At 42.8% G+C, this 23,702-nt stretch overlaps 2 protein-coding genes across 4 annotated transcripts in view; both read right to left on the minus strand.

Annotated features, from left to right (window-relative positions):
- The window catches only part of LOC137070417 (nucleus accumbens-associated protein 2), a 43,476-nt gene extending 34,489 nt beyond the window's left edge, over positions 1-8,987 (minus strand). Inside the window, 1 exon segment of the mRNA XM_067437535.1 lies at positions 8,803-8,987. The gene's annotated coding sequence lies outside the window, so the exon portion shown is untranslated.
- A 7,525-nt stretch (positions 8,988-16,512) lies between these two features.
- LOC137071687 (transmembrane protein 250) lies at positions 16,513-21,090 on the minus strand. 3 transcript variants are annotated; one of them, XM_067439874.1, is made up of 4 exons: positions 20,987-21,049; positions 19,791-19,897; positions 19,481-19,652; positions 16,513-17,303 (listed from the first exon to the last, which is right to left on the minus strand). In XM_067439874.1, the coding sequence occupies exon 4, from the start codon at positions 17,232-17,234 to the stop codon at positions 16,815-16,817; it is 420 nt and encodes a 139-aa protein (XP_067295975.1). In that variant the 5' UTR covers positions 17,235-17,303; positions 19,481-19,652; positions 19,791-19,897; positions 20,987-21,049; the 3' UTR covers positions 16,513-16,814. The 3 variants fall into 3 exon arrangements, with proteins under 3 accessions (XP_067295975.1, XP_067295976.1, XP_067295974.1); XM_067439875.1 differs by having other exon boundaries at positions 19,758-19,897; XM_067439873.1 differs by lacking the exon at positions 19,791-19,897 and having other exon boundaries at positions 20,987-21,090.
- Between the last annotated feature and the right edge of the window lie 2,612 nt (positions 21,091-23,702).

Here is a 23,702-nt window from a genome sequence, read left to right on the forward strand (position 1 = left end):
TTAAAATAAGATCAATAATCTGCCAATGGGGTGAGAAAAATAATCTTGTTTTCTGTTTGAATTAAGATTATTTTTCTCACCCCATTGGCAGATTATTGATCTTATTTTAAGCAAAAACTCTCTTCATTTTGAGTTATTTTCCCCAAAACAAGACAATTACTTTTGCTTGTCTAGTAAATACTTCTTGTTTTAAGAATTTTTAGATGTTTGAACTCGAAACAAGACAAAAATACTGAGTAAGAAAATCATTTTTTTTCAGTATTGTCATTAAAATCTTTTTTAGCATAGAAGGTTCTTTGGAGTATACTCAGCTATAGAACCTTTTAGGGGTTCCAAATACGTAGCTCCGGCAGAACGTTTTCATTTAAAGCACTGGCTGGAGGGTCATGACCCAAAAGGAAAAACAATCCTAAATGCATAATAATAAAAACATGCAACTAACCATACAGTCATGCATTTATCCAGAGCGACTTACAAAAGAGGAACGTCCTCCAGGATCATTAGAGGTGAGCTAGAGAACAACCACATGCACATGGGAACTGCTCCGAAACCACATGTTTCCCATGTGCAAACAAAGTGTGTGATCACGTGAGGAAACCATGGGAAATGTATGTGATTTTTCTCTGAGGGAAATGCATTGTTGATCTCAAAATAAACAGACTTGTCACATTGTAAAAGGGTGGAATAAACACATCCCATGTCTTTAGTTGTTGATGCCAAAGGCTGATGTCCAGTCAAACATGAGTGTATTCGTAGAAGCTTGTCTAATTACACAAACGCCAACACGGGCCGGGTTCGTGATGTGCCCTCATAGCTACAAAACTACAGAAGGTCACACAAAAAAAAAAACAGTAGAAAACCACTCGATATTCAGAGAAACCAGTGATATAGGGGATAAGGGAACAATTGGACAGTGCACTATATAGTGGATGGGGAACGATCAGACAGTGCACTATATAGGGGATAGGGAACAATCAGACAGTGCTCTATATAGGGAATAGGGAACGATCAGACTGTGCTCTATATAGTGGATGGGGAACGATCAGACAGTGCTCTATATAGGGGATAGGGAACGATCAGACAGTGCACTATATAGGGGATAGGGAACGATCAGACAGTGCTCTATATAGGGGATAGGGAACGATCAGACAGTGCTCTATATAGGGGATAGGGAACGATCAGACAGTGCACTATATAGGGGATAGGGAACGATCAGACAGTGCTCTATATAGGGGATAGGGAACGATCAGACAGTGCTCTATATAGGGGATAGGGAACGATCAGACAGTGCTCTATATAGGGGATAGGGAACAATCAGACAGTGCTCTATATAGGGGATAGGGAACGATCAGACAGTGCACTATATAGGGGATAGGGAACGATCAGACAGTGCTCTATATAGGGGATAGGGAACGATCAGACAGTGCTCTATATAGGGGATAGGGAACGATCAGACAGTGCACTATATAGGGGATGGGGAACGATCAGACAGTGCTCTATATAGGGGATAGGGAACGATCAGACAGTGCACTATACAGGGGATGGGGAACGATCAGACAGTGCACTATATAGGGGATGGGGAACGATCAGACTGTGCTCTATATAGGGGATAGAGAACGATCAGACAGTGCACTATATAGGGGATGGGGAACAATCAGACAGTGCACTATATAGGGGATGGGGAACGATCAGACTGTGCTCTATATAGGGGATAGGGAACGATCAGACAGTGCACTATATAGGGGATGGGGAACGATCAGACAGTGCACTATATAGGGGATAGGGAACGATCAGACAGTGCTCTATATAGGGGATGGGGAACGATCAGACAGTGCACTATATAGGGGATAGGGAACAATCAGACAGTGCACTATATAGGGGATAGGGAACAATCAGACAGTGCACTATATAGGGGATAGGGAACAATCAGACAGTGCACTATATAGGGGATAGGGAACGATCAGACAGTGCACTATATAAGGGATAGGGAACGATCAGACAGTGCTCTATATAGGGGATAGGGAACGATCAGACAGTGCACTATATAAGGGATAGGGAACGATCAGACAGTGCACTATATAGGAGATAGGAAACAATCAGACAGTGCACTATATAGGGGATAGGGACGGTCAGACAGTGCACTATATTGGAGATAGGGAACAATCAGACAGTGCACTATATAGGAGATAGGGAACAATCAGACAGTGCATTATATAGGGGCAGACAGTGCACTATATATGGGATAGGGAACAATCGGACAGTTTGCTATATTGGGGATAGGGTATGATCAGACAATGCACTATATAGGGGATAGGGAACAATCGACAGTTTGCTATATTGGGGATAGGGAACAATCAGACAGTGCACTATATAGGGGATAGGGAACAGTTGGACAGTGTGCTATATAAGGGATAGGGAACGATCAGACAGTGCACTATATAGGAGATAGGGAACAATCAGACAGTGCACTATATAGGAGATAGGGAACAATCAGACAGTGCATTATATAGGGGCAGACAGTGCACTATATATGGGATAGGGAACAATCAGACAGTGCACTATATAAGGGATAGGGAATGATCAGACAGTGCACTGTATAGGGGATAGGGAACGATCAGACAGTGCACTATATAGGAGATAGGGAACAATCAGACAGTGCACTATATAGGGGATAGGGAACAATCAGACAGTGCACTATATAGGGGATAGGGAACAATCGGACAGTTTGCTATATTGGGGATAGGGAATGATCAGACAGTGCACTATATAGGGGATAGGGAACAATCGGACAGTTTGCTATATTGGGGATAGGGAATGATCAGACAATGCACTATATAGGGGATAGGGAACGATCAGACAGTGCAGTATACAGGGGATAGGGAACGATCAGACAGTGCACTATATAGGGGATAGAAACAATCAGACTGTGCACTGTATAGGGGATAGGGAACAATCGGAGAGTGTGCTATGTAGAGGATAGGGAACAATCAGACAGTGCAGTATATAGGGGATAGGGAACGATCAGACAGTGCACTATATAGGGGATAGAAACCATCACACTGTGCACTATATAGGGGATAGGGAACAATCGGACAGTGTGCTATATAGGGGATAGGGAATGATCAGACAGTGCACTATATAGGGGATAGGGAACAATCGGACAGTTTGCTATGTAGGGGATAGGGAATGATCAGACAGTGCACTATATAGGGGATAGGGAACAGTCGGACAGTTTGCTATGTAGGTGATAGGGAACGATCAGACAGTGCACTATATAGGGGATAGGGAACAATCAGAAAGTTTGCTATGTAGGGGATAGGGAACGATCAGACAGTGCACTATATAGGGGATAGGAAACAATCGGACAGTGTGCTATATTGGGGATAGGAAAGATCAGACAGTGCTCTATATAGGGGATAGGGAACGATCAGACAGTGCACTATATAGGGGATAGGGAACGATCAGACAGTGCACTATATAGGGGACAGGGAACAATCAGACAGTGTGCTATGTAGGGGATAGGGAACAAGCAGACAGTGCACTATATAGGGGATAAGGGAACAATTGGACAGTGTGCTGTATAGGGGATAGGGAACGATCAGACTGTGCTCTATATAGGGGATAAGGGAACAATTGGACAGTGTGCTGTATTGGGGATAGGGAACGATCAGACAGTGCACTATATAGGGGATAGGGAACAATCAAACAGTGCTCTATATAGGGGATAGGGAACAATCAGACAGTGCACTATATAGGGGATAGGGAACGATCAGACAGTGCACTATATAGGGGATAGGGAACAATCGGACAGTGTGCTATATAGGGGATAGGGAACAATCGGACAGTGTGCTATATTGGGGATAGGAAAGATCAGACAGTGCACTATATAGGGGATAGGGAACGATCAAACAGTGCACTATATAGGGGATAGGGAACGATCAGACAGTGCACTATATAGGGGACAGGGAACAATCAGACAGTGTGCTATGTAGGGGATAGGGAACAAGCAGACAGTGCACTATATAGGGGATAAGGGAACAATTGGACAGTGCTCTATATAGGGGATAAGGGAACAATTGGACAGTGTGCTGTATAGGGGATAGGGAACGATCAGACAGTGCACTATATAGGGGATAGGGAACAATCAGACTGTGCTCTATATAGGGGATAAGGGAACAATTGGACAGTGTGCTGTATAGGGGATAGGGAACGATCAGACAGTGCACTATATAGGGGATAGGGAACAATCAGACTGTGCTCTATATAGGGGATAAGGGAACAATTGGACAGTGCACTTTATAGGGGATAGGGAACGATCAGACAGTGCACTATATAGGGGATAGGGAACAATCAAACAGTGCTCTATATAGGGGATAGGGAACAATCGGACAGTGTGCTATATAGGGGATAGGGAATGATCAGACAGTGCACTATATAGGGGATAGGGAACAATCGGACAGTTTGCTATGTAGGGGATAGGGAATGATCAGACAGTGCACTATATAGGGGATAGGGAACAATCGGACAGTTTGCTATGTAGGGGATAGGGAACAATCAGACAGTGCACTATATAGGGGATAGGGAACGATCAGACAGTGCACTATATAGGGGATAGGGAACAATCGGACAGTGTGCTATATAGGGGATAGGGAATGATCAGACAGTGCACTATATAGGGGATAGGGAACAATCGGACAGTTTGCTATGTAGGGGATAGGGAATGATCAGACAGTGCACTATATAGGGGATAGGGAACAGTCGGACAGTTTGCTATGTAGGTGATAGGGAATGATCAGACAGTGCACTATATAGGGGATAGGGAACAATCAGGAAGTTTGCTATGTAGGGGATAGGGAACGATCAGACAGTGCACTATATAGGGGATAGGGAACAATCGGACAGTGTGCTATATTGGGGATAGGAAAGATCAGACAGTGCTCTATATAGGGGATAGGGAACGATCAGACAGTGCACTATATAGGGGATAGGGAACGATCGGACAGTGTGGTATATTGGGGATAGGAAAGATCAGACAGTGCACTATATAGGGGATAGGGAACGATCAGACAGTGCACTATATAGGGGATAGGGAACGATCAGACAGTGCACTATATAGGGGATAGGGAACGATCAGACAGTGCACTATATAGGGGATAGGGAACGATCGGACAGTGTGCTATATTGGGGATAGGAAAGATCAGACAGTGCACTATATAGGGGATAGGGAACGATCAGACAGTGCTCTATATAGGGGATAGGGAACGATCAGACAGTGCACTATATAGGGGACAGGGAACAATCAGACAGTGCACTTTATAGGGGATAGGGAACGATCAGACAGTGCTCTATATAGGGGATAGGGAACGATCAGACAGTGCTCTATATAGGGGATAGGGAACGATCAGACAGTGCACTATATAGGGGACAGGGAACAATCAGACAGTGTGCTATGTAGGGGATGGGGAACAAGCAGACAGTGCACTATATAGGGGATAAGGGAACAATTGGACAGTGTGCTGTATAGGGGATAGGGAACGATCAGACAGTGCACTATATAGGGGACAGGGAACAATCAGACAGTGTGCTATGTAGGGGATAGGGAACAAGCAGACAGTGCACTATATAGGGGATAAGGGAACAATTGGACAGTGTGCTGTATAGGGGATAGGGAACAATCAGACAGTGCACTATATAGGGGATAGGGAACAATCAGACAGTGCTCTATATAGGGGATAAGGGAACAATTGGACAGTGTGCTATGTAGGGGATAGGGAACCGTTGGACTGCGCTATATCGGGGATAGGGGATAGGGAACAATCATTAGTGACAATAAACTAATTACAGTTTGCAAGGTTGTAAGCACTTATTAAAGGGGGGGTGAAATGCTGTTTCATGCATACTGATCTTTTTACACTGTTAAAGACATGTAATCCCATACTAAACATGGACAAAGTTTCAAAAGTTAAGGTGGACGTTTGATGGGAGTATTTCTTTGTCAAAAATACTACTTCCGGTTAGTCATAAGTTTCGGCAAGTTTTTTGCGATCATGCGTCCCCTTTGATGTTAATGGGGGCGGAATTTCCTTGTATGGGCCTTACGGACAATTCTACCGGAAGCGCGTGAGAGAGAGCGAAGGAGAGAGAGAGAGAGAGGGAGAGAGGGAGAGAGCGAAAGCAACAGGCTATGCCCATCAAAGCGCTCGTAGGCTGCGCTGCACAGGTGATGTGCACAATTAACAATGACATCAAAAAGTGCGTTTTTGGTTGCCAGACCAAGACAGTCCTGCACAGATTCCCCAAAAACCCCGCGTTAAGGCAACAGTGGATGTAATTTGCTTTTCCGGATCAGCAACTGAGTTGCGCGAATGTTTATATCTGTTCGCTGCATTTCGGTGCCGACTGTTTCATAAACAAGGCCCAGCTCGACACAGGATTTTCCCGATCGCCTAATGCTGAAGGATGGAGCAGTCCCAACGTTAGAACCGCAGGCGGTGAGTGAGACTGCTTCAAATGTCTGTGTCTATGCTCATCAAGTAGCCCAAACATGATCACGTATAGTTACTATATATATTACTATATATAGAAATTGATCAATGGAGCATGCGATGTGTAGTGTGTGTACATTTGTTTAGCTGGCCACTATATGTGTAACTTTATGTTTGTGTATTGTAAAAGCACTCCAAACAACAATACACAAACAGGGGGGAAATATGTTGAACTAAATAAGCGCGCTTCTTCATTCAAATGCGCTACTATTCCGTGTCTTTCTATGTAAACACTAACTTAACCTGTCTACACAAACCACGCGTAAACACACAAACACACGTGCACAACTGCACTTCCCACATGTACACCTTCAAAGACAAAAATACGATGATATAATTCAAGTATAAATATGTAAATAACACAAGCCGCTCAGCATATTATATAGTTAGTGTATAACTTGTACCACATAGAGACGTCCTGCTCTAGTCGTTTTTGCTGCTGCTCCTGTTCAACTGCAGCCTCTGGGTCTGATTCCGGATCATAGATGTATGGCTGTATCTGATTAAAAGCCATATTTTTATTTTAAATAAAGTTTTTTTCCGCTGTTAGGGATGACAGCTTTACGACGCACTCGACTCAACACAATAGCAGCGGCGCGCACACGTCATTATTTAGCTCCGCCCTCACGATACGCCCCCACCCGCTCGGCTTTTTTCGGAAAGACTCGGAACAGCGCATCTTTCTTATATAATTATAAAAAAAATAAAGACTTTTCGGAGATATGCAGGATGCAATGCTACTCTATAGGTACTCAAGATTGACATGACACTGACTGAAACTGAGTGTTTCACCCCCCCTTTAAGGATCCGGCAACAGAAAATAACCCATATGTGCATAGAAATGGCGCTGTATTCATACTCAGCATTTTTGCAGTAACAGCTGGTGTGGATTTTACAGCAATGTGTAGCTGTGTGTGACTCCACCATAGTATGAAAACACTCTCAAAATCTCTTCAAACGAGGAGAAACAGAAAAGTAGAGGATAGGCTTTCTTTGATGAAGAATATGACACTATTGTGTTGAAATGACTCACTGTGCACAGATAAAACACTTGTTAGATATCATCTAGACGAAAAGAGACTGTATGCAGGAAATGCCATGGATCACATGTTAGTTGCATAGGAAAGGAGGCATTGTGCACAGTCACATGTTTTGGAAAGCAGCATGCTTGCAACAGTCTCTCTCTCACAAACACACACACACACACACACACACACACACACACACACACACACACACACACACACACACACACACCTCGTGTAGCTATACACTCTCTCCTGTGACCAAACTTCCTTTCTCCAATTTAGTCATCGTCTGAATAATCTTAAAGCAACAAACCCTCACTCACTCAGCATGATCAAACTCGCCGTATCAGTCTGTCTCAAACCGTTAGCTGGTCTATGCCTCTGTTCATGTGGTTTCAGAGTTAAAAATGACATCCGGTTTCAATGAACACTGAGATCAACTGCTGAGGATTCATGCTACGATGAACTTCATTTATACATAGAAATGCTGCAACCAGAGAACACATACAGCATTTAGTTGTGGCACATCAATCTCTTTGTTTTTCAAGTTTCTTCAAAGGATATCACAGCACATCCAGTTATTAAACAATATCATACATGTTCATAAACAGCACTTAACACAGGCACAGCTTTGCAAAAGTAAATTATCTGGGTAACACTTTATTTTACAGTGTCCTTGTTACATGTACTTACCATAGTAATAACAGTAAATTATGCATAGTTAGAGGCAACTAAACCTATGGTAAGTACGGGTTGTTAATTACTCCGTCCTTAAATATATAATTACACTGTAAAAATGACACCTTAAAATAAAGTGTAACCATTATCTGCTCTGTGAGTTGTAACAGTTTGGTTGTCTGCAGTTACCATCATCATCATAACCATTCTGCATTAATACACTAATAAACGGTCTCTCTCATACACACACACACACACACACACACACAGTTTCACAATATACTCGCAAAACACATTCCATCGAATCCACCTGCATTATTTCACTGCCAGTTTCATTAAGTTTAATTTGCCACAAAACATGTCTGAACGCGAGACATTGAGATTAATAAAGCAACCCCAAGTTTCAGTGATATTACGAAATCTGATCCCCATCAGTGTGATTGCTGCTGTACTCTGAATCATAGAATATATGAAGTAGGAAATAAAATATGGCCCCATATGCGTCATGCAGTGAGGACTCAAACATGCTGCGTGTCAGATGATATATTTACCCGGCAAGTCTCTCCTCGAGGCTCCGAGCGGCTCTTCCTCTGGATGGGAAGTTTCCAGCGGGGTCCGAGTGTTCAGACAGACCCTCCTCACCTCCACTGCTGTCTGCCTGTCTCACTACAACAACAGCGCTCTCTCTCTCTCTCTATCTCTCTCTCTTTCTCTCTCTCGCTCTCTCTCAGTTCAGGAAGTGATTTCGCGTTCGGTCTGACATCATTCTCCAGCGCTTTCAGGAGTTTTTAAAGACACAGTCGGACCGTCCCGCACAGTTCATTTCCTAATTATGGCAAGCCGTCTAAACATTTACTCCTCACACGTTACTACTTTATATAAAGGATCATGTACAGGCAGACAGGTATTATTGTAGCCTGGATGGCAGCCGAACTCAGCTCCGCCCACAACATTTGAGCTCGGGCAGTTCGGTCTGGACTTGATCCATAGAGGAGTAATTATAATACAGAAACTGACCAATGAGATCATCAGGGCGGGCTTTAGCCGATGATGGACAGATGATCAACAGAAACTGACCAATGAGATCATCAGGGCGGGCTTTAGCCGATGACAGACAGATGATCAACAGAAACTGACCAATGAGATCATCAGGGCGGGCTTTAGCCGATGACGGACAGATGATCAACAGAAACTGACCAATGAGATCATCAGGGCGGGCTTTAGCCGATGACGGACAGATGATCAACAGAAACTGACCAATGAGATCATCAGGGCGGGCTTTAGCCGATGACGGACAGATGATCAACAGAAACGTAATCATCATGTCATTAAAGGCGCTTGGGTTGAATTTGTTTGCTTGTTTATATCTGCATCACCATCACTATTTTACAACACCACCAAGATCATTTATTCCAGTGCGCCTGCAGACAGGGTTGCCAAGTTTTTACAACAAAACAAGCCAACTAATAGCCCAAATACAATTGTTATTTTGGCAAGGTTGCTGCTACATTCCTGGGTCTAAATATCCCATAATTGAGGTCGCTTCAACCCGAGGACATGGAAAACCACCGGCGGAAAAACGCAGACTTGGCAACACAGTGCAGTTGAGCTCTGTTGACATTTGACAACTAACGTTATTCCTGGCTTCGCTGCTCTGATTGGTTGTAGGTCTGTCCAATAGAGGTCTTTCATGGTTCGGTTGAAACACGCCCCATAATTGACCCTATATATAAGGGCTAGGGAACAATCAGACAGTGCACTATATAGGGGATAGGAAACGATCAGACAATGCACTATATAGGGGATAGAGAACGATCAGACAGTGCTCTATATAGGGGATAGAGAACGATCAGACAGTGCTCTATATAGGGGATAGAGAACGATCAGACAATGCACTATATAGGTGATAGGGAACGATCAGACAGTGCTCTATATAGGGTATAGGGAACGATCAGACAGTGCTCTATATAGGGGATAGAGAACAATCAGACAATGCTCTATATAGGGTATAGAGAACGATCAGACAGTGCTCTATATAGGGGATAGAGAACGATCAGACAGTGCTCTATATAGGGGATAGAGAACGATCAGACAGTGCTCTATATAGGGGATAGAGAACGATCAGACAGTGCTCTATATAGGGGATAGAGAACGATCAGACAGTGCTCTATATAGGGGATAGAGAACGATCAGACAGTGCTCTATATAGGGTATAGAGAACGATCAGACAGTGCTCTATATAGGGGATAGAGAACGATCAGACAATGCACTATATAGGTGATAGGGAACGATCAGACAGTGCTCTATATAGGGTATAGGGAACGATCAGACAGTGCCCTATATAGGGGATAGGGAACGATCAGACAGTGCTCTATATAGGGTATAGGGAACGATCAGACAGTGCCCTATATAGGGGATAGGGAACGATCAGACAGTGCACTATATAGGGGATAGGGAACGATCAGACAGTGCTATATATAAGGGATAGGGAACGATCAGAAAGTTCACTATATAGGGGATAGGGAACGATCAGACAGTGCTCTATATAGGGGATAGGGAACGATCAGACAGTGCACTATATAGGGGATAGGGAACAATCAGACAGTGCTCTATATAGGGGATAGGGAACAATCAGAAAGTGCTCTATATAGGGGATAGGGAACGATCAGACAGTGCTCTATATAGGGGATAGGGAACGATCAGACAGTGCACTATATAGGGGATAGGGAACAATCAGACAGTGCTCTATATAGGGGATAGGGAACGATCAGACAGTGCACTATATAGGGGATAGAAACAATCACACTGTGCACTATATAGGGGATAGGGAACAATCAGAAAGTGCACCATATAGGGGATAGGGAACAATCAGAAAGTGCACTATATAGGGGATAGGGAACGATCAGACAGTGCACTATATAGGGTATTGGGAAGGATCAGACAGTGCACTATATTAGGGATAGGGAACGATCAGACAGTGCTCTATATAGGGGATAGGGAATGATCAGACAGTGCACTAGGGATAGGGAACGATCAGACTGTGCTCTATATAGGGGATAGGGAACGATCAGACAGTGCACTATATAAGGGATAGGGAACGATCAGACAGTGCACTATTTAGGGGATAGGGAATGATCAGACAGTGCTCTTTATAGGGGATAGGGAACGATCAGACAGTGCTCTTTATAGGGGATAGGGAACAATCAGACAGTGCACTATATAGGGGATAGAGAACGATCAGAAAGTGCACTATATAGGGGATAGGGAACGATCAGACAGTGCAATAAATAGGGTATTGGGAAGGATCAGACAGTGCACTATATAGGGGATAGGGAACGATCAGACAGTGCTCTATATAGGGGATAGGGAATGATCAGACAGTGCACTAGGGATAGGGAACGATCAGACTGTGCTCTATATAGGGGATAGGGAACGATCAGACAGTGCACTATATAGGGGATAGGGAACAATCAGAAAGTGCACTATATAGGGGATAGGGAACAATCAGAAAGTGCACTATATAGGGGATAGGGAACGATCAGACAGTGCAATATATAGGGTATTGGGAAGGATCAGACAGTGCACTATATTAGGGATAGGGAACGATCAGACAGTGCTCTATATAGGGGATAGGGAATGATCAGACAGTGCACTATATAGGGTATTGGGAAGGATCAGACAGTGCTCTATATAGGGGATAGGGAACGATCAGACTGTGCACTATATAGGGGATAGGGAATGATCAGACAGTGCTCTATATAGGGGATAGGGAATGATCAGACAGTGCAATATATAGGGTATTGGGAAGGATCAGACAGTGCTCTATATAGGGGATAGGGAACGATCAGACTGTGCTCTATATAGGGGATAGGGAACGATCAGACAGTGCACTATATAAGGGATAGGGAACGATCAGACAGTGCACTATATAGGGGATAGGGAACGATCAGACAGTGCTCTTTATAGGGGATAGGGAACGATCAGACAGTGCTCTTTATAGGGGATAGGGAACGATCAGACAGTGCTCTATATAGGGGATAGGGAACGATCAGACAGTGCACTATATAGGGGATAGGGAACGATCAGACAGTGCACTATATAGGTGATAGGGAAAGATCAGACAGTGCACTATATAGGGGATATGGAACAATCAGACAGTGCTCTATATAGGGGATAGGGAACGATCAGACAGTACACTATATAGGGGATAGGGAACGATCAGACAGTGCACTATATAGGGGATAGGGAACGATCAGACAGTGCACTATATAGGTGATAGGGAAAGATCAGACAGTGCACTATGTAGGGGATATGGAACAATCAGACAGTGCTCTATATAGGGGATAGGGAACAATCAGAAAGTGCACTATATAGGGGATAGGGAACAATCAGAAAGTGCACTATATAGGGGATAGGGAACGATCAGACAATGCACTATATAGGGGATAGAGAACGATCAGACAGTGCACTATATAGGGTATTGGGAACGATCAGACAGTGCACTATATTAGGGATAGGGAAGGATCAGACAGTGCTTTATATAGGGGATAGGGAACGATCAGACAGTGCACTAGGGATAGGGAATGATCAGACTGTGCACTATATAAGGGATAGGGAACGATCAGACAGTGCTCTATATAGGGGATAGGGAACGATCAGACAGTGCACTATATAGGGGATAGGGAACGATCAGACAGTGCTCTATATAAGGGATAGGGGACGATCAGACAGTGCACTATATAGGGGATAGGGAACGATCAGACAGTGCTCTATATAGGGGATAGAGAACGATCAGACAGTGCTCTTTATAGGGGATAGGGAACGATCAGACAGTGCTCTATATAGGGGATAGGAAACGATCAGACAGTGCACTATATAGGGGATAGGGAACCATCAGACAGTGCACTATATAGGTGATAGGGAACGATCAGACATTGCTCTTTATAGGGGATAGGGAACGATCAGAAAGTGCACTATATAAGGGATAGGGAATGAGCAGACAGTGCTCTATATAGGGGATAGGGAACGATCAGACAGTGCACTATATAGGGGATAGGGAACGATCAGACAGTGCACTATATAGGGGATAGGGAACGATCAGACAGTGCACTATATAGGGGAAAGGGAACGATCAGACAGTGCTCTATATAGGGGATAGGGGACGATCAGACAGTGCTCTATATAGGGGATAGGGAACGATCAGACAGTGCACTATATAGGGGATAGGGAACGATCAGACAGTGCACTATATAGGGGATAGGGAACGATCAGACAGTGCTCTATATAGGGGATAGGGGACGATCAGACAGTGCTCTATATAGGGGATAGGGAACGATCAGACAGTGCACTATATAGGGGATAGGGAACGATCAGACAGTGCTCTATATAGGGGATAGGGGACGATCAGACAGTGCTCTATATAGGGGATAGGGAACAATCATGACAATAAACCTTTATCCTAGTACTTTCATTATTATTTGATGTTCTGCTGGGAAACCTTGGGTCCTCCATCCATGTGGATGTTACTTTGACACGCTCCACCTACCTAAGCATTGCTGAGACCATGTTCAGCCTTTCATGGAAACGGTATTCTGGTGGCTGTGGCTCTTCCAGCAGGATAATGCTCCTGACACAAAGCACAAATGCTTCAGGAATGGTTTGAGGAGCACAACAACCAGTTTGAGGCGTCGACTCGGCCTCCAGATTCCCCAGATCTCAATCCAATCGAGCCTCTGTGGGATGAGCTGAACGAACAAGTCCGACCCATGGAGGCCCTACCTCACAACTTACAGGACTTAAAGGATCTGCTGCTAACATGTTGGTGCCAGAAACCACAGCACACATTAAGGGGTTTAGAGGAGTCCATGCCTTGACGGATCAGTAAAACAGGGACAAACACAATATCAGGTCATAATGTTATGCATGATCGGTGTATAAACTCATATACTCTATATTGCCAAAAGTTTTGGGACGCCTGCCTCTACACACACATGGGCTTCCCATTGTTAATCTGTGGGGTTTAATATAGAGTCGGCCCACCCTCTCTAGCTGCTCCAGCTCTTCTGGGAAGGCTTTCCTCAAGGTTTAGGAGTGTGTTTATGGGGATTTTTGCCCATTCTTCTAGAAGCTCATTTGTGAGGTCAGGCACTGATGTTGGACGAGAAGGCCTGGCTCTCAGTCTCCGCTCTAATTCATCCCAAAGCTGTTCTATCGGGTTGAGCTCAGGACTCTGTGCAGGCCAGTCAAGTTCCTCCACACCAAACTCCTCATCCATGTCTTTATGGAGCGACGCTTTGAGCACTGGAGCGCAGTCATGCTGGGACAGGAAGTGGCCGTCCACAAACTGATCCCACAAAGTTGGGAGCATGAAATTGTCCAAAATGTCTCGGTGAAGCATTAAGAGTTCCGTTCACGGGAACTAAGAGGCCAACCTCTGAAAAACATCCCCACCCCATAATCCCCCCTCCACCAAACTTTACACTTGGCACAATGCAGTCAGGTGAGTCCCGTTCTCCTGGCGACCGCCAAACCCAGACTCGTCCATGGGATTGTCAGACTGAAGCGTGACTGGTCGCTCAGAGAACACGTCTCACTGCTCTAGAGTCCAGTGGCGGCTGCTTTACTCCACTGCATCCCACGCTTTGCATTGCTCTTGGTGATGTAAGGCTTGGATGAGCTGCTCGGCCGTGGAAACCCATTCCATGAAGCTCTCTACGCTGTTCTTGAGCTCATCTGAAGGCCACAGAAGTCTGGAGGTCTGGAGCTGTTGACCCTGCAGAAAGTTGGTGATTTCTGCGCACTGTGACCCTCAGCATGCGCTGACCCCGCTCTGGGATTTAACACTTTGTGGCTGAGTTGCTGTTGTTCCCAATGGCTTCCTCTTTGTTCTAATCCCACTAACAGTTGAGCGTGGAATATTTAGTAGTGAGGAAATGTCAGGAATGGACTTATTGCACAGGTGTCAGCCTATCACGGCCCCACGCTTGAGTTCACTGAGCTCCTGAGAGCGACCCATTCTTTCACTAATGTGTGTAGAAGCGTCTGCAGGCCGAGAGCTGGAGTTATACACCTGTGGCCATGAAGAGACTGAACACCTGAACTCAGGGATCTGGAGGAGCGGCACAATACTTTTAGGGGTCTTGGAATGACATGATGAATCAGTGACATTTTCGGGTGAACTATTCCTTTAATAAATGAGTCAATGAATCATTCATCTAACCAATTTGTTTAAAAAAAAAAACACTGATTTATTCACAAAAATTGGATTTATTTTCTTTGATAGAACAAAAACAACATTGTGCCTAAATAATAACTTCTTATTTAAAACTTCAGTGCATCTCTTTGCAACAAATTAGGACACAATTGTCTGGCTCACATTATACACAGAAAAACTGCACACACCAGTGAGATTCACACCACTTTTATTCATAGTGTTCCTGAGATGTTATTGAACTGTGCTACACAACACACAACAACCATCTGAGCGTGTCTGCAGTAGTAGAGATGCATTTCTCAGAGAAAGTTCGTCCTTTTTTGACAGTCATTCGGCAGATGTACATGTTTTGGTTCATCGAGGCATTGATCGTTCTGAGCCGAGCTGTACAAGGGCTTGTCCGAAATGTCACTGGGGTCCTTTTGGTTTCAAACAAAGGAGCATGCTTGGCCAAGTATGAGGCATATGATGTTTGATCCTCGAAAACAATAGCAGATTGTACTCACTCACTTTCCTTTCATGCCAGGCTGGCGCCCATAACACAACACTAATGCAACATGAGGCATCGGACTCATGCTCTGATTGGCACCGGACTAATAATATATAGTCTGAACGCCGCACAAAAGCTGAAGGAGTCCATTAGTGAAGGATATTTCTGCATGAGGAAGAGAAACCGTGATAAAAGAGCAACTTTTCCAAAGCATTAAATTGAGGCACATGCAGATCTAAAAATGGGTTTATATTAAATGCACACACTGCAAAAAATGCTTTGCGTACTCAGTATTTTGTCTTGTTTCTAGTCCAAACATCTAAAAATTCTTACATTAAGAAACATTTACTAGACAAGTACAAATGATTGTCTTGTTTTGGGGAAAAATAACTCAAAATGAAGAGAGTTTTTGCTTAAAATAAGATAAATAATCTGCCAATGGGGTGAGAAAAATAATCTTAATTCAAACAGAAAACAAGATTATTTTTCTCACCCCATTGGCAGATTATTTATCTTATTTTAAGCAAAAACTCTCTTCATTTTAAATTTTTTCCCCGAAATAAGACACTTACTTTTACTTGTCTAGTTAATGTTTCTTAATGTAAGAATTTTTAGATGTTTGGACTAGAAACGAGACAAAAATACTAAGTAAGAAAAAAGTATATAAAACCTAAAAAACAACAACATACACACTCACATTTTTCAGCACATACTCACAATTACATTTAACTTCACGCTCTAGAAAAGGACTTTCAGCTCATGTTTTGTCATGTTGCATGCTCATAAAGCAAATCAAATGGGGTTTGATTAAGCATTAGACGCATGTCTTCCACTTTCAACAGTGATTTTTATTCAGAACTTCACATATCCACAAAGACCATGAAACACCATCCCAGGCCTCCGATTAGGAACATGGTCACGTGCATGCTGTAGATAAACAGGTCATTTAGGATGCCAAAATCCAGCCGGCGGTGACCCAGAAGCAGGAGAATGACGGACAGCTTGTACTGAAGGCGAAGAAAAACTCGCACGCTGACGTACTGCAGGCAGAAGAGGGCAGATAGCGCCACCCAGAGGAGGGAGGTAAACAGGCTGCAGCCGAAATAAAGGAGGAAGCGGATGAAGCTGTACATCCAGCGGGATTTCAGGTACAGGTCAAAGTTGTTGTATTTGGTGCGTACGAGCTGTGCGGTGCGAGCTGGGCCACAGGCGGAGTGCATGCAGGTGGTGTGAGGGCCGTGGAAGGAGCGAACCCTCCGTGGAATTGGAATAACAGGCATGGGTTTAATTCAGGAAGGCCCACTGACAGGACGCTTCCAGGGCTGCATGTTGCAGGATCACAGGATCACCTGAAAAATATCGCAAAGAATTAGATGCTTTGTTTGAAGGCAAGACTTATGCACTTATCACAGAGAGGCATGAAATCCCTCTCCAGGACTTTTTCTTTCATTGTTCCTGGTTGGTGGAACGATCTTCCGTCCTCCATACGCACGACAGAATCACTCGCTTTATTCAAAAGACTCATCTCTTCCATGAGCACTTCATCTTATCATAAAAAAATCTCTTCCTCCTCTATTTCTCTTTTCTTCTTCCCTTTTTCTGGTTTTCACTACTCTGAGTAGTGTACAAATCTTGGTATTTGGGGCACTTTTTGCGTTTCTTTGCCTCTTCTTGACGGATCGCCTCCTGTACTCCTGAGTTGTAAGTCGCTTTGGATAAAAGCGTCTGCTAAATGCATACATTTAAATGTAGATGTAAGTTCGCTCTGCCGGATTTTGACTCTACGACAGGTTTTGCCAACAAATCGGTGCTCGAGTAAAAAAAAAAAAAAAGAAAAAAAAGAAAGAAAAAGTAATACATTATATTGGGTTACTCCCTTAAAAAGTAACTAATTGAGTAACTTTTTAAGAAAAGTAATGCATTACAATATTGAGTTACTCCCTTAAAAAGTAACTAATTGAGTTACTTAGTTACTTTTTAAGAAAAGTAATGCGTTACAATATTGAGCTACTCCCTTAAAAAGTAACTAATTGAGTTACTTAGTTACTTTTTAAGAAAAGTAATGCGTTACAATATTGAGTTACTCCCTTAAAAAGTAACTAATTGAGTTACTTTGTTACTTTTTAAGAAAAGTAATGCGTTACAATATTGAGTTACTCCCTTAAAAAGTAACTAATTGAGTTACTTAGTTACTTTTTAAGAAAAGTAATGCGTTACAATATTGAGTTACTCCCTTAAAAAGTAACTAATTGAGTTACTTAGTTACTTTTTAAGAAAAGTAATGCGTTACAATATTGAGTTACTCCCTTAAAAAGTAACTAATTGAGTTACTTAGTTACTTTTTAAGAAAAGTAATGCGTTACATTATTGAGTTACTCCCTTAAAAAGTAACTAATTGAGTTACTTAGTTACTTTTTAAGAAAAGCAATGCGTTACAATATTGTGTTACTCTGTTAAAAAGTAACTGATTGAGTTACTTAGTTACTTTTTAAGAAAAGTAATGTGTTATATTGCGTTATTTCCTTAAAAAGTAACTAATTGAGTTACTTAGTTACTTTTAAAGAAAAGTAATGTGTTACAATATTGTGTTACTCCGTTAAAAAGTAACTAATTGAGTTACTTAGTTACTTTTTAAGAAAAGTAATGTGTTATATTGCGTTACTCCCTTAAAAATTAACAAATTTAGCTACTTAGTTAATTTTTGAGAAAGGTAATACATTATATTGGGTTACTCCGTTAAAAAGTAACTAATTGATTTAGTTACTTTTTAAGAAAAGTAATGTGTTACAATATTGCGTTACTCCTTAAAAAGTAATGAATTGAGTTACTTTTTAAGAAAAGTAATGCGTTACGGTACTTTTGCGTTACTTTTTATCACCTTTGTTTTTTATAACAAAAAAAAGTTCTATTTTTGTGCAAATGTAAAGACATCTTCACACAAAATTTAAATAATAAACCTCATGCTGAGGTAAAAATGCAAATTCACGCGTGTACAGTAGAGGGCGCCGCTCAAACAAACCTTTCAGCTGCCGTTCTGAATAACTGAAAAAAGTTTAACAACCTTACTTCAATAAAAACCGGAAGAGAAGCCATTGCTGAATAAAGTCGTAGTTTTTGTTATTTTTGGACCCAAATGTATTTTGGATGCTTCAAGAGACTCTAATTAACCCACTGATGTCTCATATGGACTACTGTGATGATGTTTTTATTCCCTTTCTGGACATGGACAGTATAGTGTGCATACACTTGCATACGCTCTCGGACTAAATATAAAATATCTTAAACTGTGTGTGAAGATGAGCGGAGGTCTTACGGGTGTGGAACGTTAATGACAAATTAATATTTAAATTCCCAACTTTACAGCAGAGTAAAACAGTCTGGTACAAAAAAATTGTGTTGTTATTTTGGTCTATACGGCTAATTTTGCCCTTCATGACGACTGTAAGGGGGTGAATTTATCTATAACTCATGCAGTCTGAACTAGGCTTTAGAGAAACTGGTTCATAATCCTCTGAATTTGCCTCACCGGCACATCATCCTCAATAAACCCGTCTCCGGCGCGATGACTCCGATCCTTCAAATATTAATATTCTTGTCACAGGTTCATCTGCAGACAGCTAAAAGGCGGATGGATGTCGATCTGACGTTCCCGAGCACATCGCCGCTCACACCGTGGGCATCTCCATAGCACTGGAACTCTGCGGGAATACATTTTTAAACAAAGAAACAACAGGTAGTGATTAGGGCTGTGCGATACCGAAGAAAAATGCCATATGCAAAACCTTGTTAAAGGGATAGTTCACCCAAAAATGAAAATGTGATGTTTATCTGCTGACCATCCAGCATGTAGGTGTGTTTGTTTCTTCAGGAGAACACAAATGAAGATTTTTAACTCAACCGTTGCTGTGTGTCGGTCATATAATGATGTGAATGGGGAACAATTCTATGAGAGCAAAAAAACATGCTTAGACAACACACACACAGAGCCCTGTGGCTCATGACCACACATTAATATCTTAAGTAGAAATGCATCGATTGATCGGCCAGGGATCGGAATTGGCCGATTTTCTTTCTTTATTATTATTTTTTTAGGCCAAATATGGAGAAATGTGTGAGGTGGTCAGCGGGGTACAGTTGAGACGCAGCGTATGAATTCTACCCCGCACTAGAATCCTATTGCTGCACATGCAATTTAGTTGCACAATGGAATGCTTTTCTTATAGTATTTTTGTCTTGTTTCAAGTCCAAACATTATAAAAATGAATTAATAAATAACTAAAGTAAGATTATTTACTAGACTAGTAAAAATCATTGTCTTGGTTTGGGAATTTTTAGTTTTTTTGGGTAGTTTTTGCTTAAAATAAGCAAAATTAATTTTGCCAAAGCCAATCAATTATTGATAAATTATCAAATACAATACTAAAATAATAAAAAAATTAAAAAGAACTAATTTTTAAAGGTATTTTACAGATTCACTGAATTGGTTAGGCACTTTTACAGCATTATGGGTACAGTTGGAACGAAAAAGCTGATTGTGTTTATGAGCTAACTGAGGAAAATATGACCTACTTATGGATGTTAATAATTATTAATATTTTAGTAGACAAGTAAAGGAAATGTGATATGAAAAAAGCACTTAGTTTCAGACCTCAGTTTTGGTGTGGTCACTGAAAAAGCAAAGTGTACCAACTGCACTCGGTCATAGAGTTACTTACACACACACACACACACAAAACACCATTATATTACATTGGTACAATAACATTACGATTATCATCTGGTGCATTTATTGCATTGCATTTACAGGAATACATCAGAATGTCCAAAACCGAGCGTGATACTTCGGAACAATTATGTTTTTATGCAAACACAGAAAATGTTCATGGTTATTCTATAAACGCAAGGCCACATTTAATGCTGCTCGTCACGCAGAAAACACGTCATCACTCCCCTCTCGACACACACTTTATATGTCACATATTATAAATACGACATATGTGATTATTACATGGCATAAGGGAATGAAACTCACATGCGTTTATGCTGAATTCATCTGCTGTGATGATAATGATGTGCCGCGGCGCGGAACACGGTCTGTCGCAAAACACACGGGCCTGCTGGTTACCATGACAACAGCCGGACAATTTAAAGGCGCAGGCTGGGCTTTTTTTAATTTATTCTTTTTTTTTTTATCTCTGACGTCAGTGAGCGTGTGTGTGTGTGTGTGTGTGTGTGTGTGTGTGTGTGTGTGTGAGAGAGAGAGAGAGAGAGAGAGAGAGAGAGAGAGAGAGAGAGAGAGAGAGAGAGAGAGAAAGAGAGAGATTGTTGTAAGCGAGTGTGTGTGAGTGTGTGAGTATATGAGTGTTTGTGACTGAGTGCATGTCTGTTTGTGTGTGTGTGTGTGTGTGTGTGTGTGTGTGTGTGTGTGTGTGTGTGAGTGTGTGTGAGTGTGTGTGTGTGTGTGTGTGTGTGTGTGTGTGTGTGTGTGTGTGTGTGTGATGGGTAGGTTTAGGGGCAGTGTGTGTGTGTGTGTGTGTGTGTGTGTGTGTGTGTGTGTGTGTGTGTGTGTGTGTGTGTGTGTGTGTGTGTGTGTGTGTGTGTGTGTGTGTGATGGGTAGGTTTAGGGGCTGTGTGTGTGTGTGTGTGTGATGGGTAGGTTTAGGGGCAGTGTGTGTGTGTGTGTGTGTGTGTGTGTGTGTGTGTGTGTGTGTGTGTGATGGGTAGGTTTAGGGGCAGTGTGTGTGTGAGTGTGTGTGTGTGTGTGTGTGTGTGTGTGTGTGTGTTAGTGTTAGTGTGTGTGTGTGTGTGTGTGTGTGTGTGTGTGTGTTAGTGTTAGTGTGTGTGTTAGTGTTAGTGTGTGTGTGTGTGTTAGTGTGTGTGTGTGTGTGTGTGTGTGTGTGTGTCACCCTCATAAAGTTGTTCTGCCCTCAGTAGTTCTCCAGCTCCTGATTAACGGCTCTTCGACTGTATCTGCCTATTTGTCAGATGAGCTGCTCATCTCACGGCTGATAAATCATAAAGGGAGACGCTTTTAAAAAGAGTTTATTATGATCGTTAATGGGGCGCCCGATCACTTTGTGCAAGATTTAAAGACATATTATGCAAAATCTGAAAAACAAACCTTATAATACTTAATCAAACATGCATAAAGCCGTCAGCGGGGCTAAATAAATTCTCCCAATTAACTCGCGTTAAGAGATTGTGATTGCTTTTTACTAATTTAATCAACAGTGTCATAATTCCAGCGGCGGTCAGGGTTATGATGAGCTGTGATCAACACACTCCGTCGGGAACTTTTCATTCGTTCACACAAGTTTTGGATTTATTTCATGTTTTGCTTATGCTTGTACACCAATCAGGCATAATATTATGACCTAAAATAGCTTTGGTCCCCCTTTTGCTGACCCACTGAGGCATGGACTCCACTAGAAGGTGTGCTGTGGTATCTGGCACCAAGATGTTAGCAGCAGATCCTTTAAGTCAATGGATCGGACTTGTTTGTTCCGCACATCCCACAGATTCTCGATTAGGGGAATCTGGAGGCCGAGTCGACGCCTCAAACTTGTTGTTGAGCTCCTCAAACCATTCCTGAAGCATTTGTGCTTTGTGTCAGGAGCATTATCCTGCTGGAAGAGCCACAGCCGCCAGAATACCGTTTCCATCAAAGGCTGAACATGGTCTCAGCAATGCTTAGGTAGGTGGAGCGTGTCAAAGTAACATCCACATGGATGGAGGACCCAAGGTTTCCCAGCAGAACATTGGCCAAAGCATCACACTGCCTCCGCCGGCTCGCCTTCTTCCCATAGTGCATCCTGGGGCCATCCACGTGATGTAGAAGAAAACGTGATTCCTCAGACCAGGCCACCTTCTTCCATTGCTCCGTGGTCCAGTTCTGATGCTCACGTGCCACTGTTGGTGCTTTCGGCGGGGTAAGAGGTCAGAGGTCACCCTATGCCGCCCCATACGCCTCAAACTGAGCTGCTCTGTGTATTCTGACAGCTTTCTCTCAGAACCAGCATTAACTTCTGGAGCAGTTTGAGCTCCAGTAGCTCGTCTGTTTGATCGGACCCCACGGGCCAGCCTTCGCTCCCCACGGTCATCAATGAGCCTTGGCCGCCCATGACCCTGTGGCCGGTTCTCCACTGGTCCTTCCTTGGAGCACTTTTGATAGATACTGACCACTGCAGACCGGGAACAGCCCACAAGAGCTGCAGTTCTGGAGATGCTCTGACCCAGTCGTCTAGCCGTCACAATCTGGCCAAACTCGCTCAAATCCTTACGCTTGCCCATTTCTCCTGCTTCACACACATCAACTCTGAGGATGAAATGTTCACTTGCTGCCTAATATATCCCACCCACTAACAGGAGCCGTGATGAAGAGATCAGCAGTGTTACTCACTTCACCTCTCAGTGCTAATAATGTTTGCGTGATCGGTGTAATTCCACAATATTATGAATATTAGGCAACGGCTGTATTCAGATTCAAGAGTTTGAGTGCAACAGGAGAAAGTATTTTTATAGGCCAATACCCAGAAACAAGTTGTTATTTTTGCGCTTCCAGTTTCACCCCAGCTGTCAGGGAACTTTCTCAATAATAAGCAAGAAAAAACATTTTAAGACACATTTGACATTTTGAACATTAAGGGAACATAAAGAAGATATTCTGATGTAAAAAAAAAAATACTATGAAAGTCAATGGGTGCAATCAACTCTGTACCCAATAACTTTTGGGTTCAACAGGAGAAAGA

Source organism: Pseudorasbora parva, chromosome 3 (genome assembly GCF_024679245.1).
Source record: "Pseudorasbora parva isolate DD20220531a chromosome 3, ASM2467924v1, whole genome shotgun sequence".
NCBI lineage: Eukaryota > Metazoa > Chordata > Actinopteri > Cypriniformes > Gobionidae > Pseudorasbora > Pseudorasbora parva.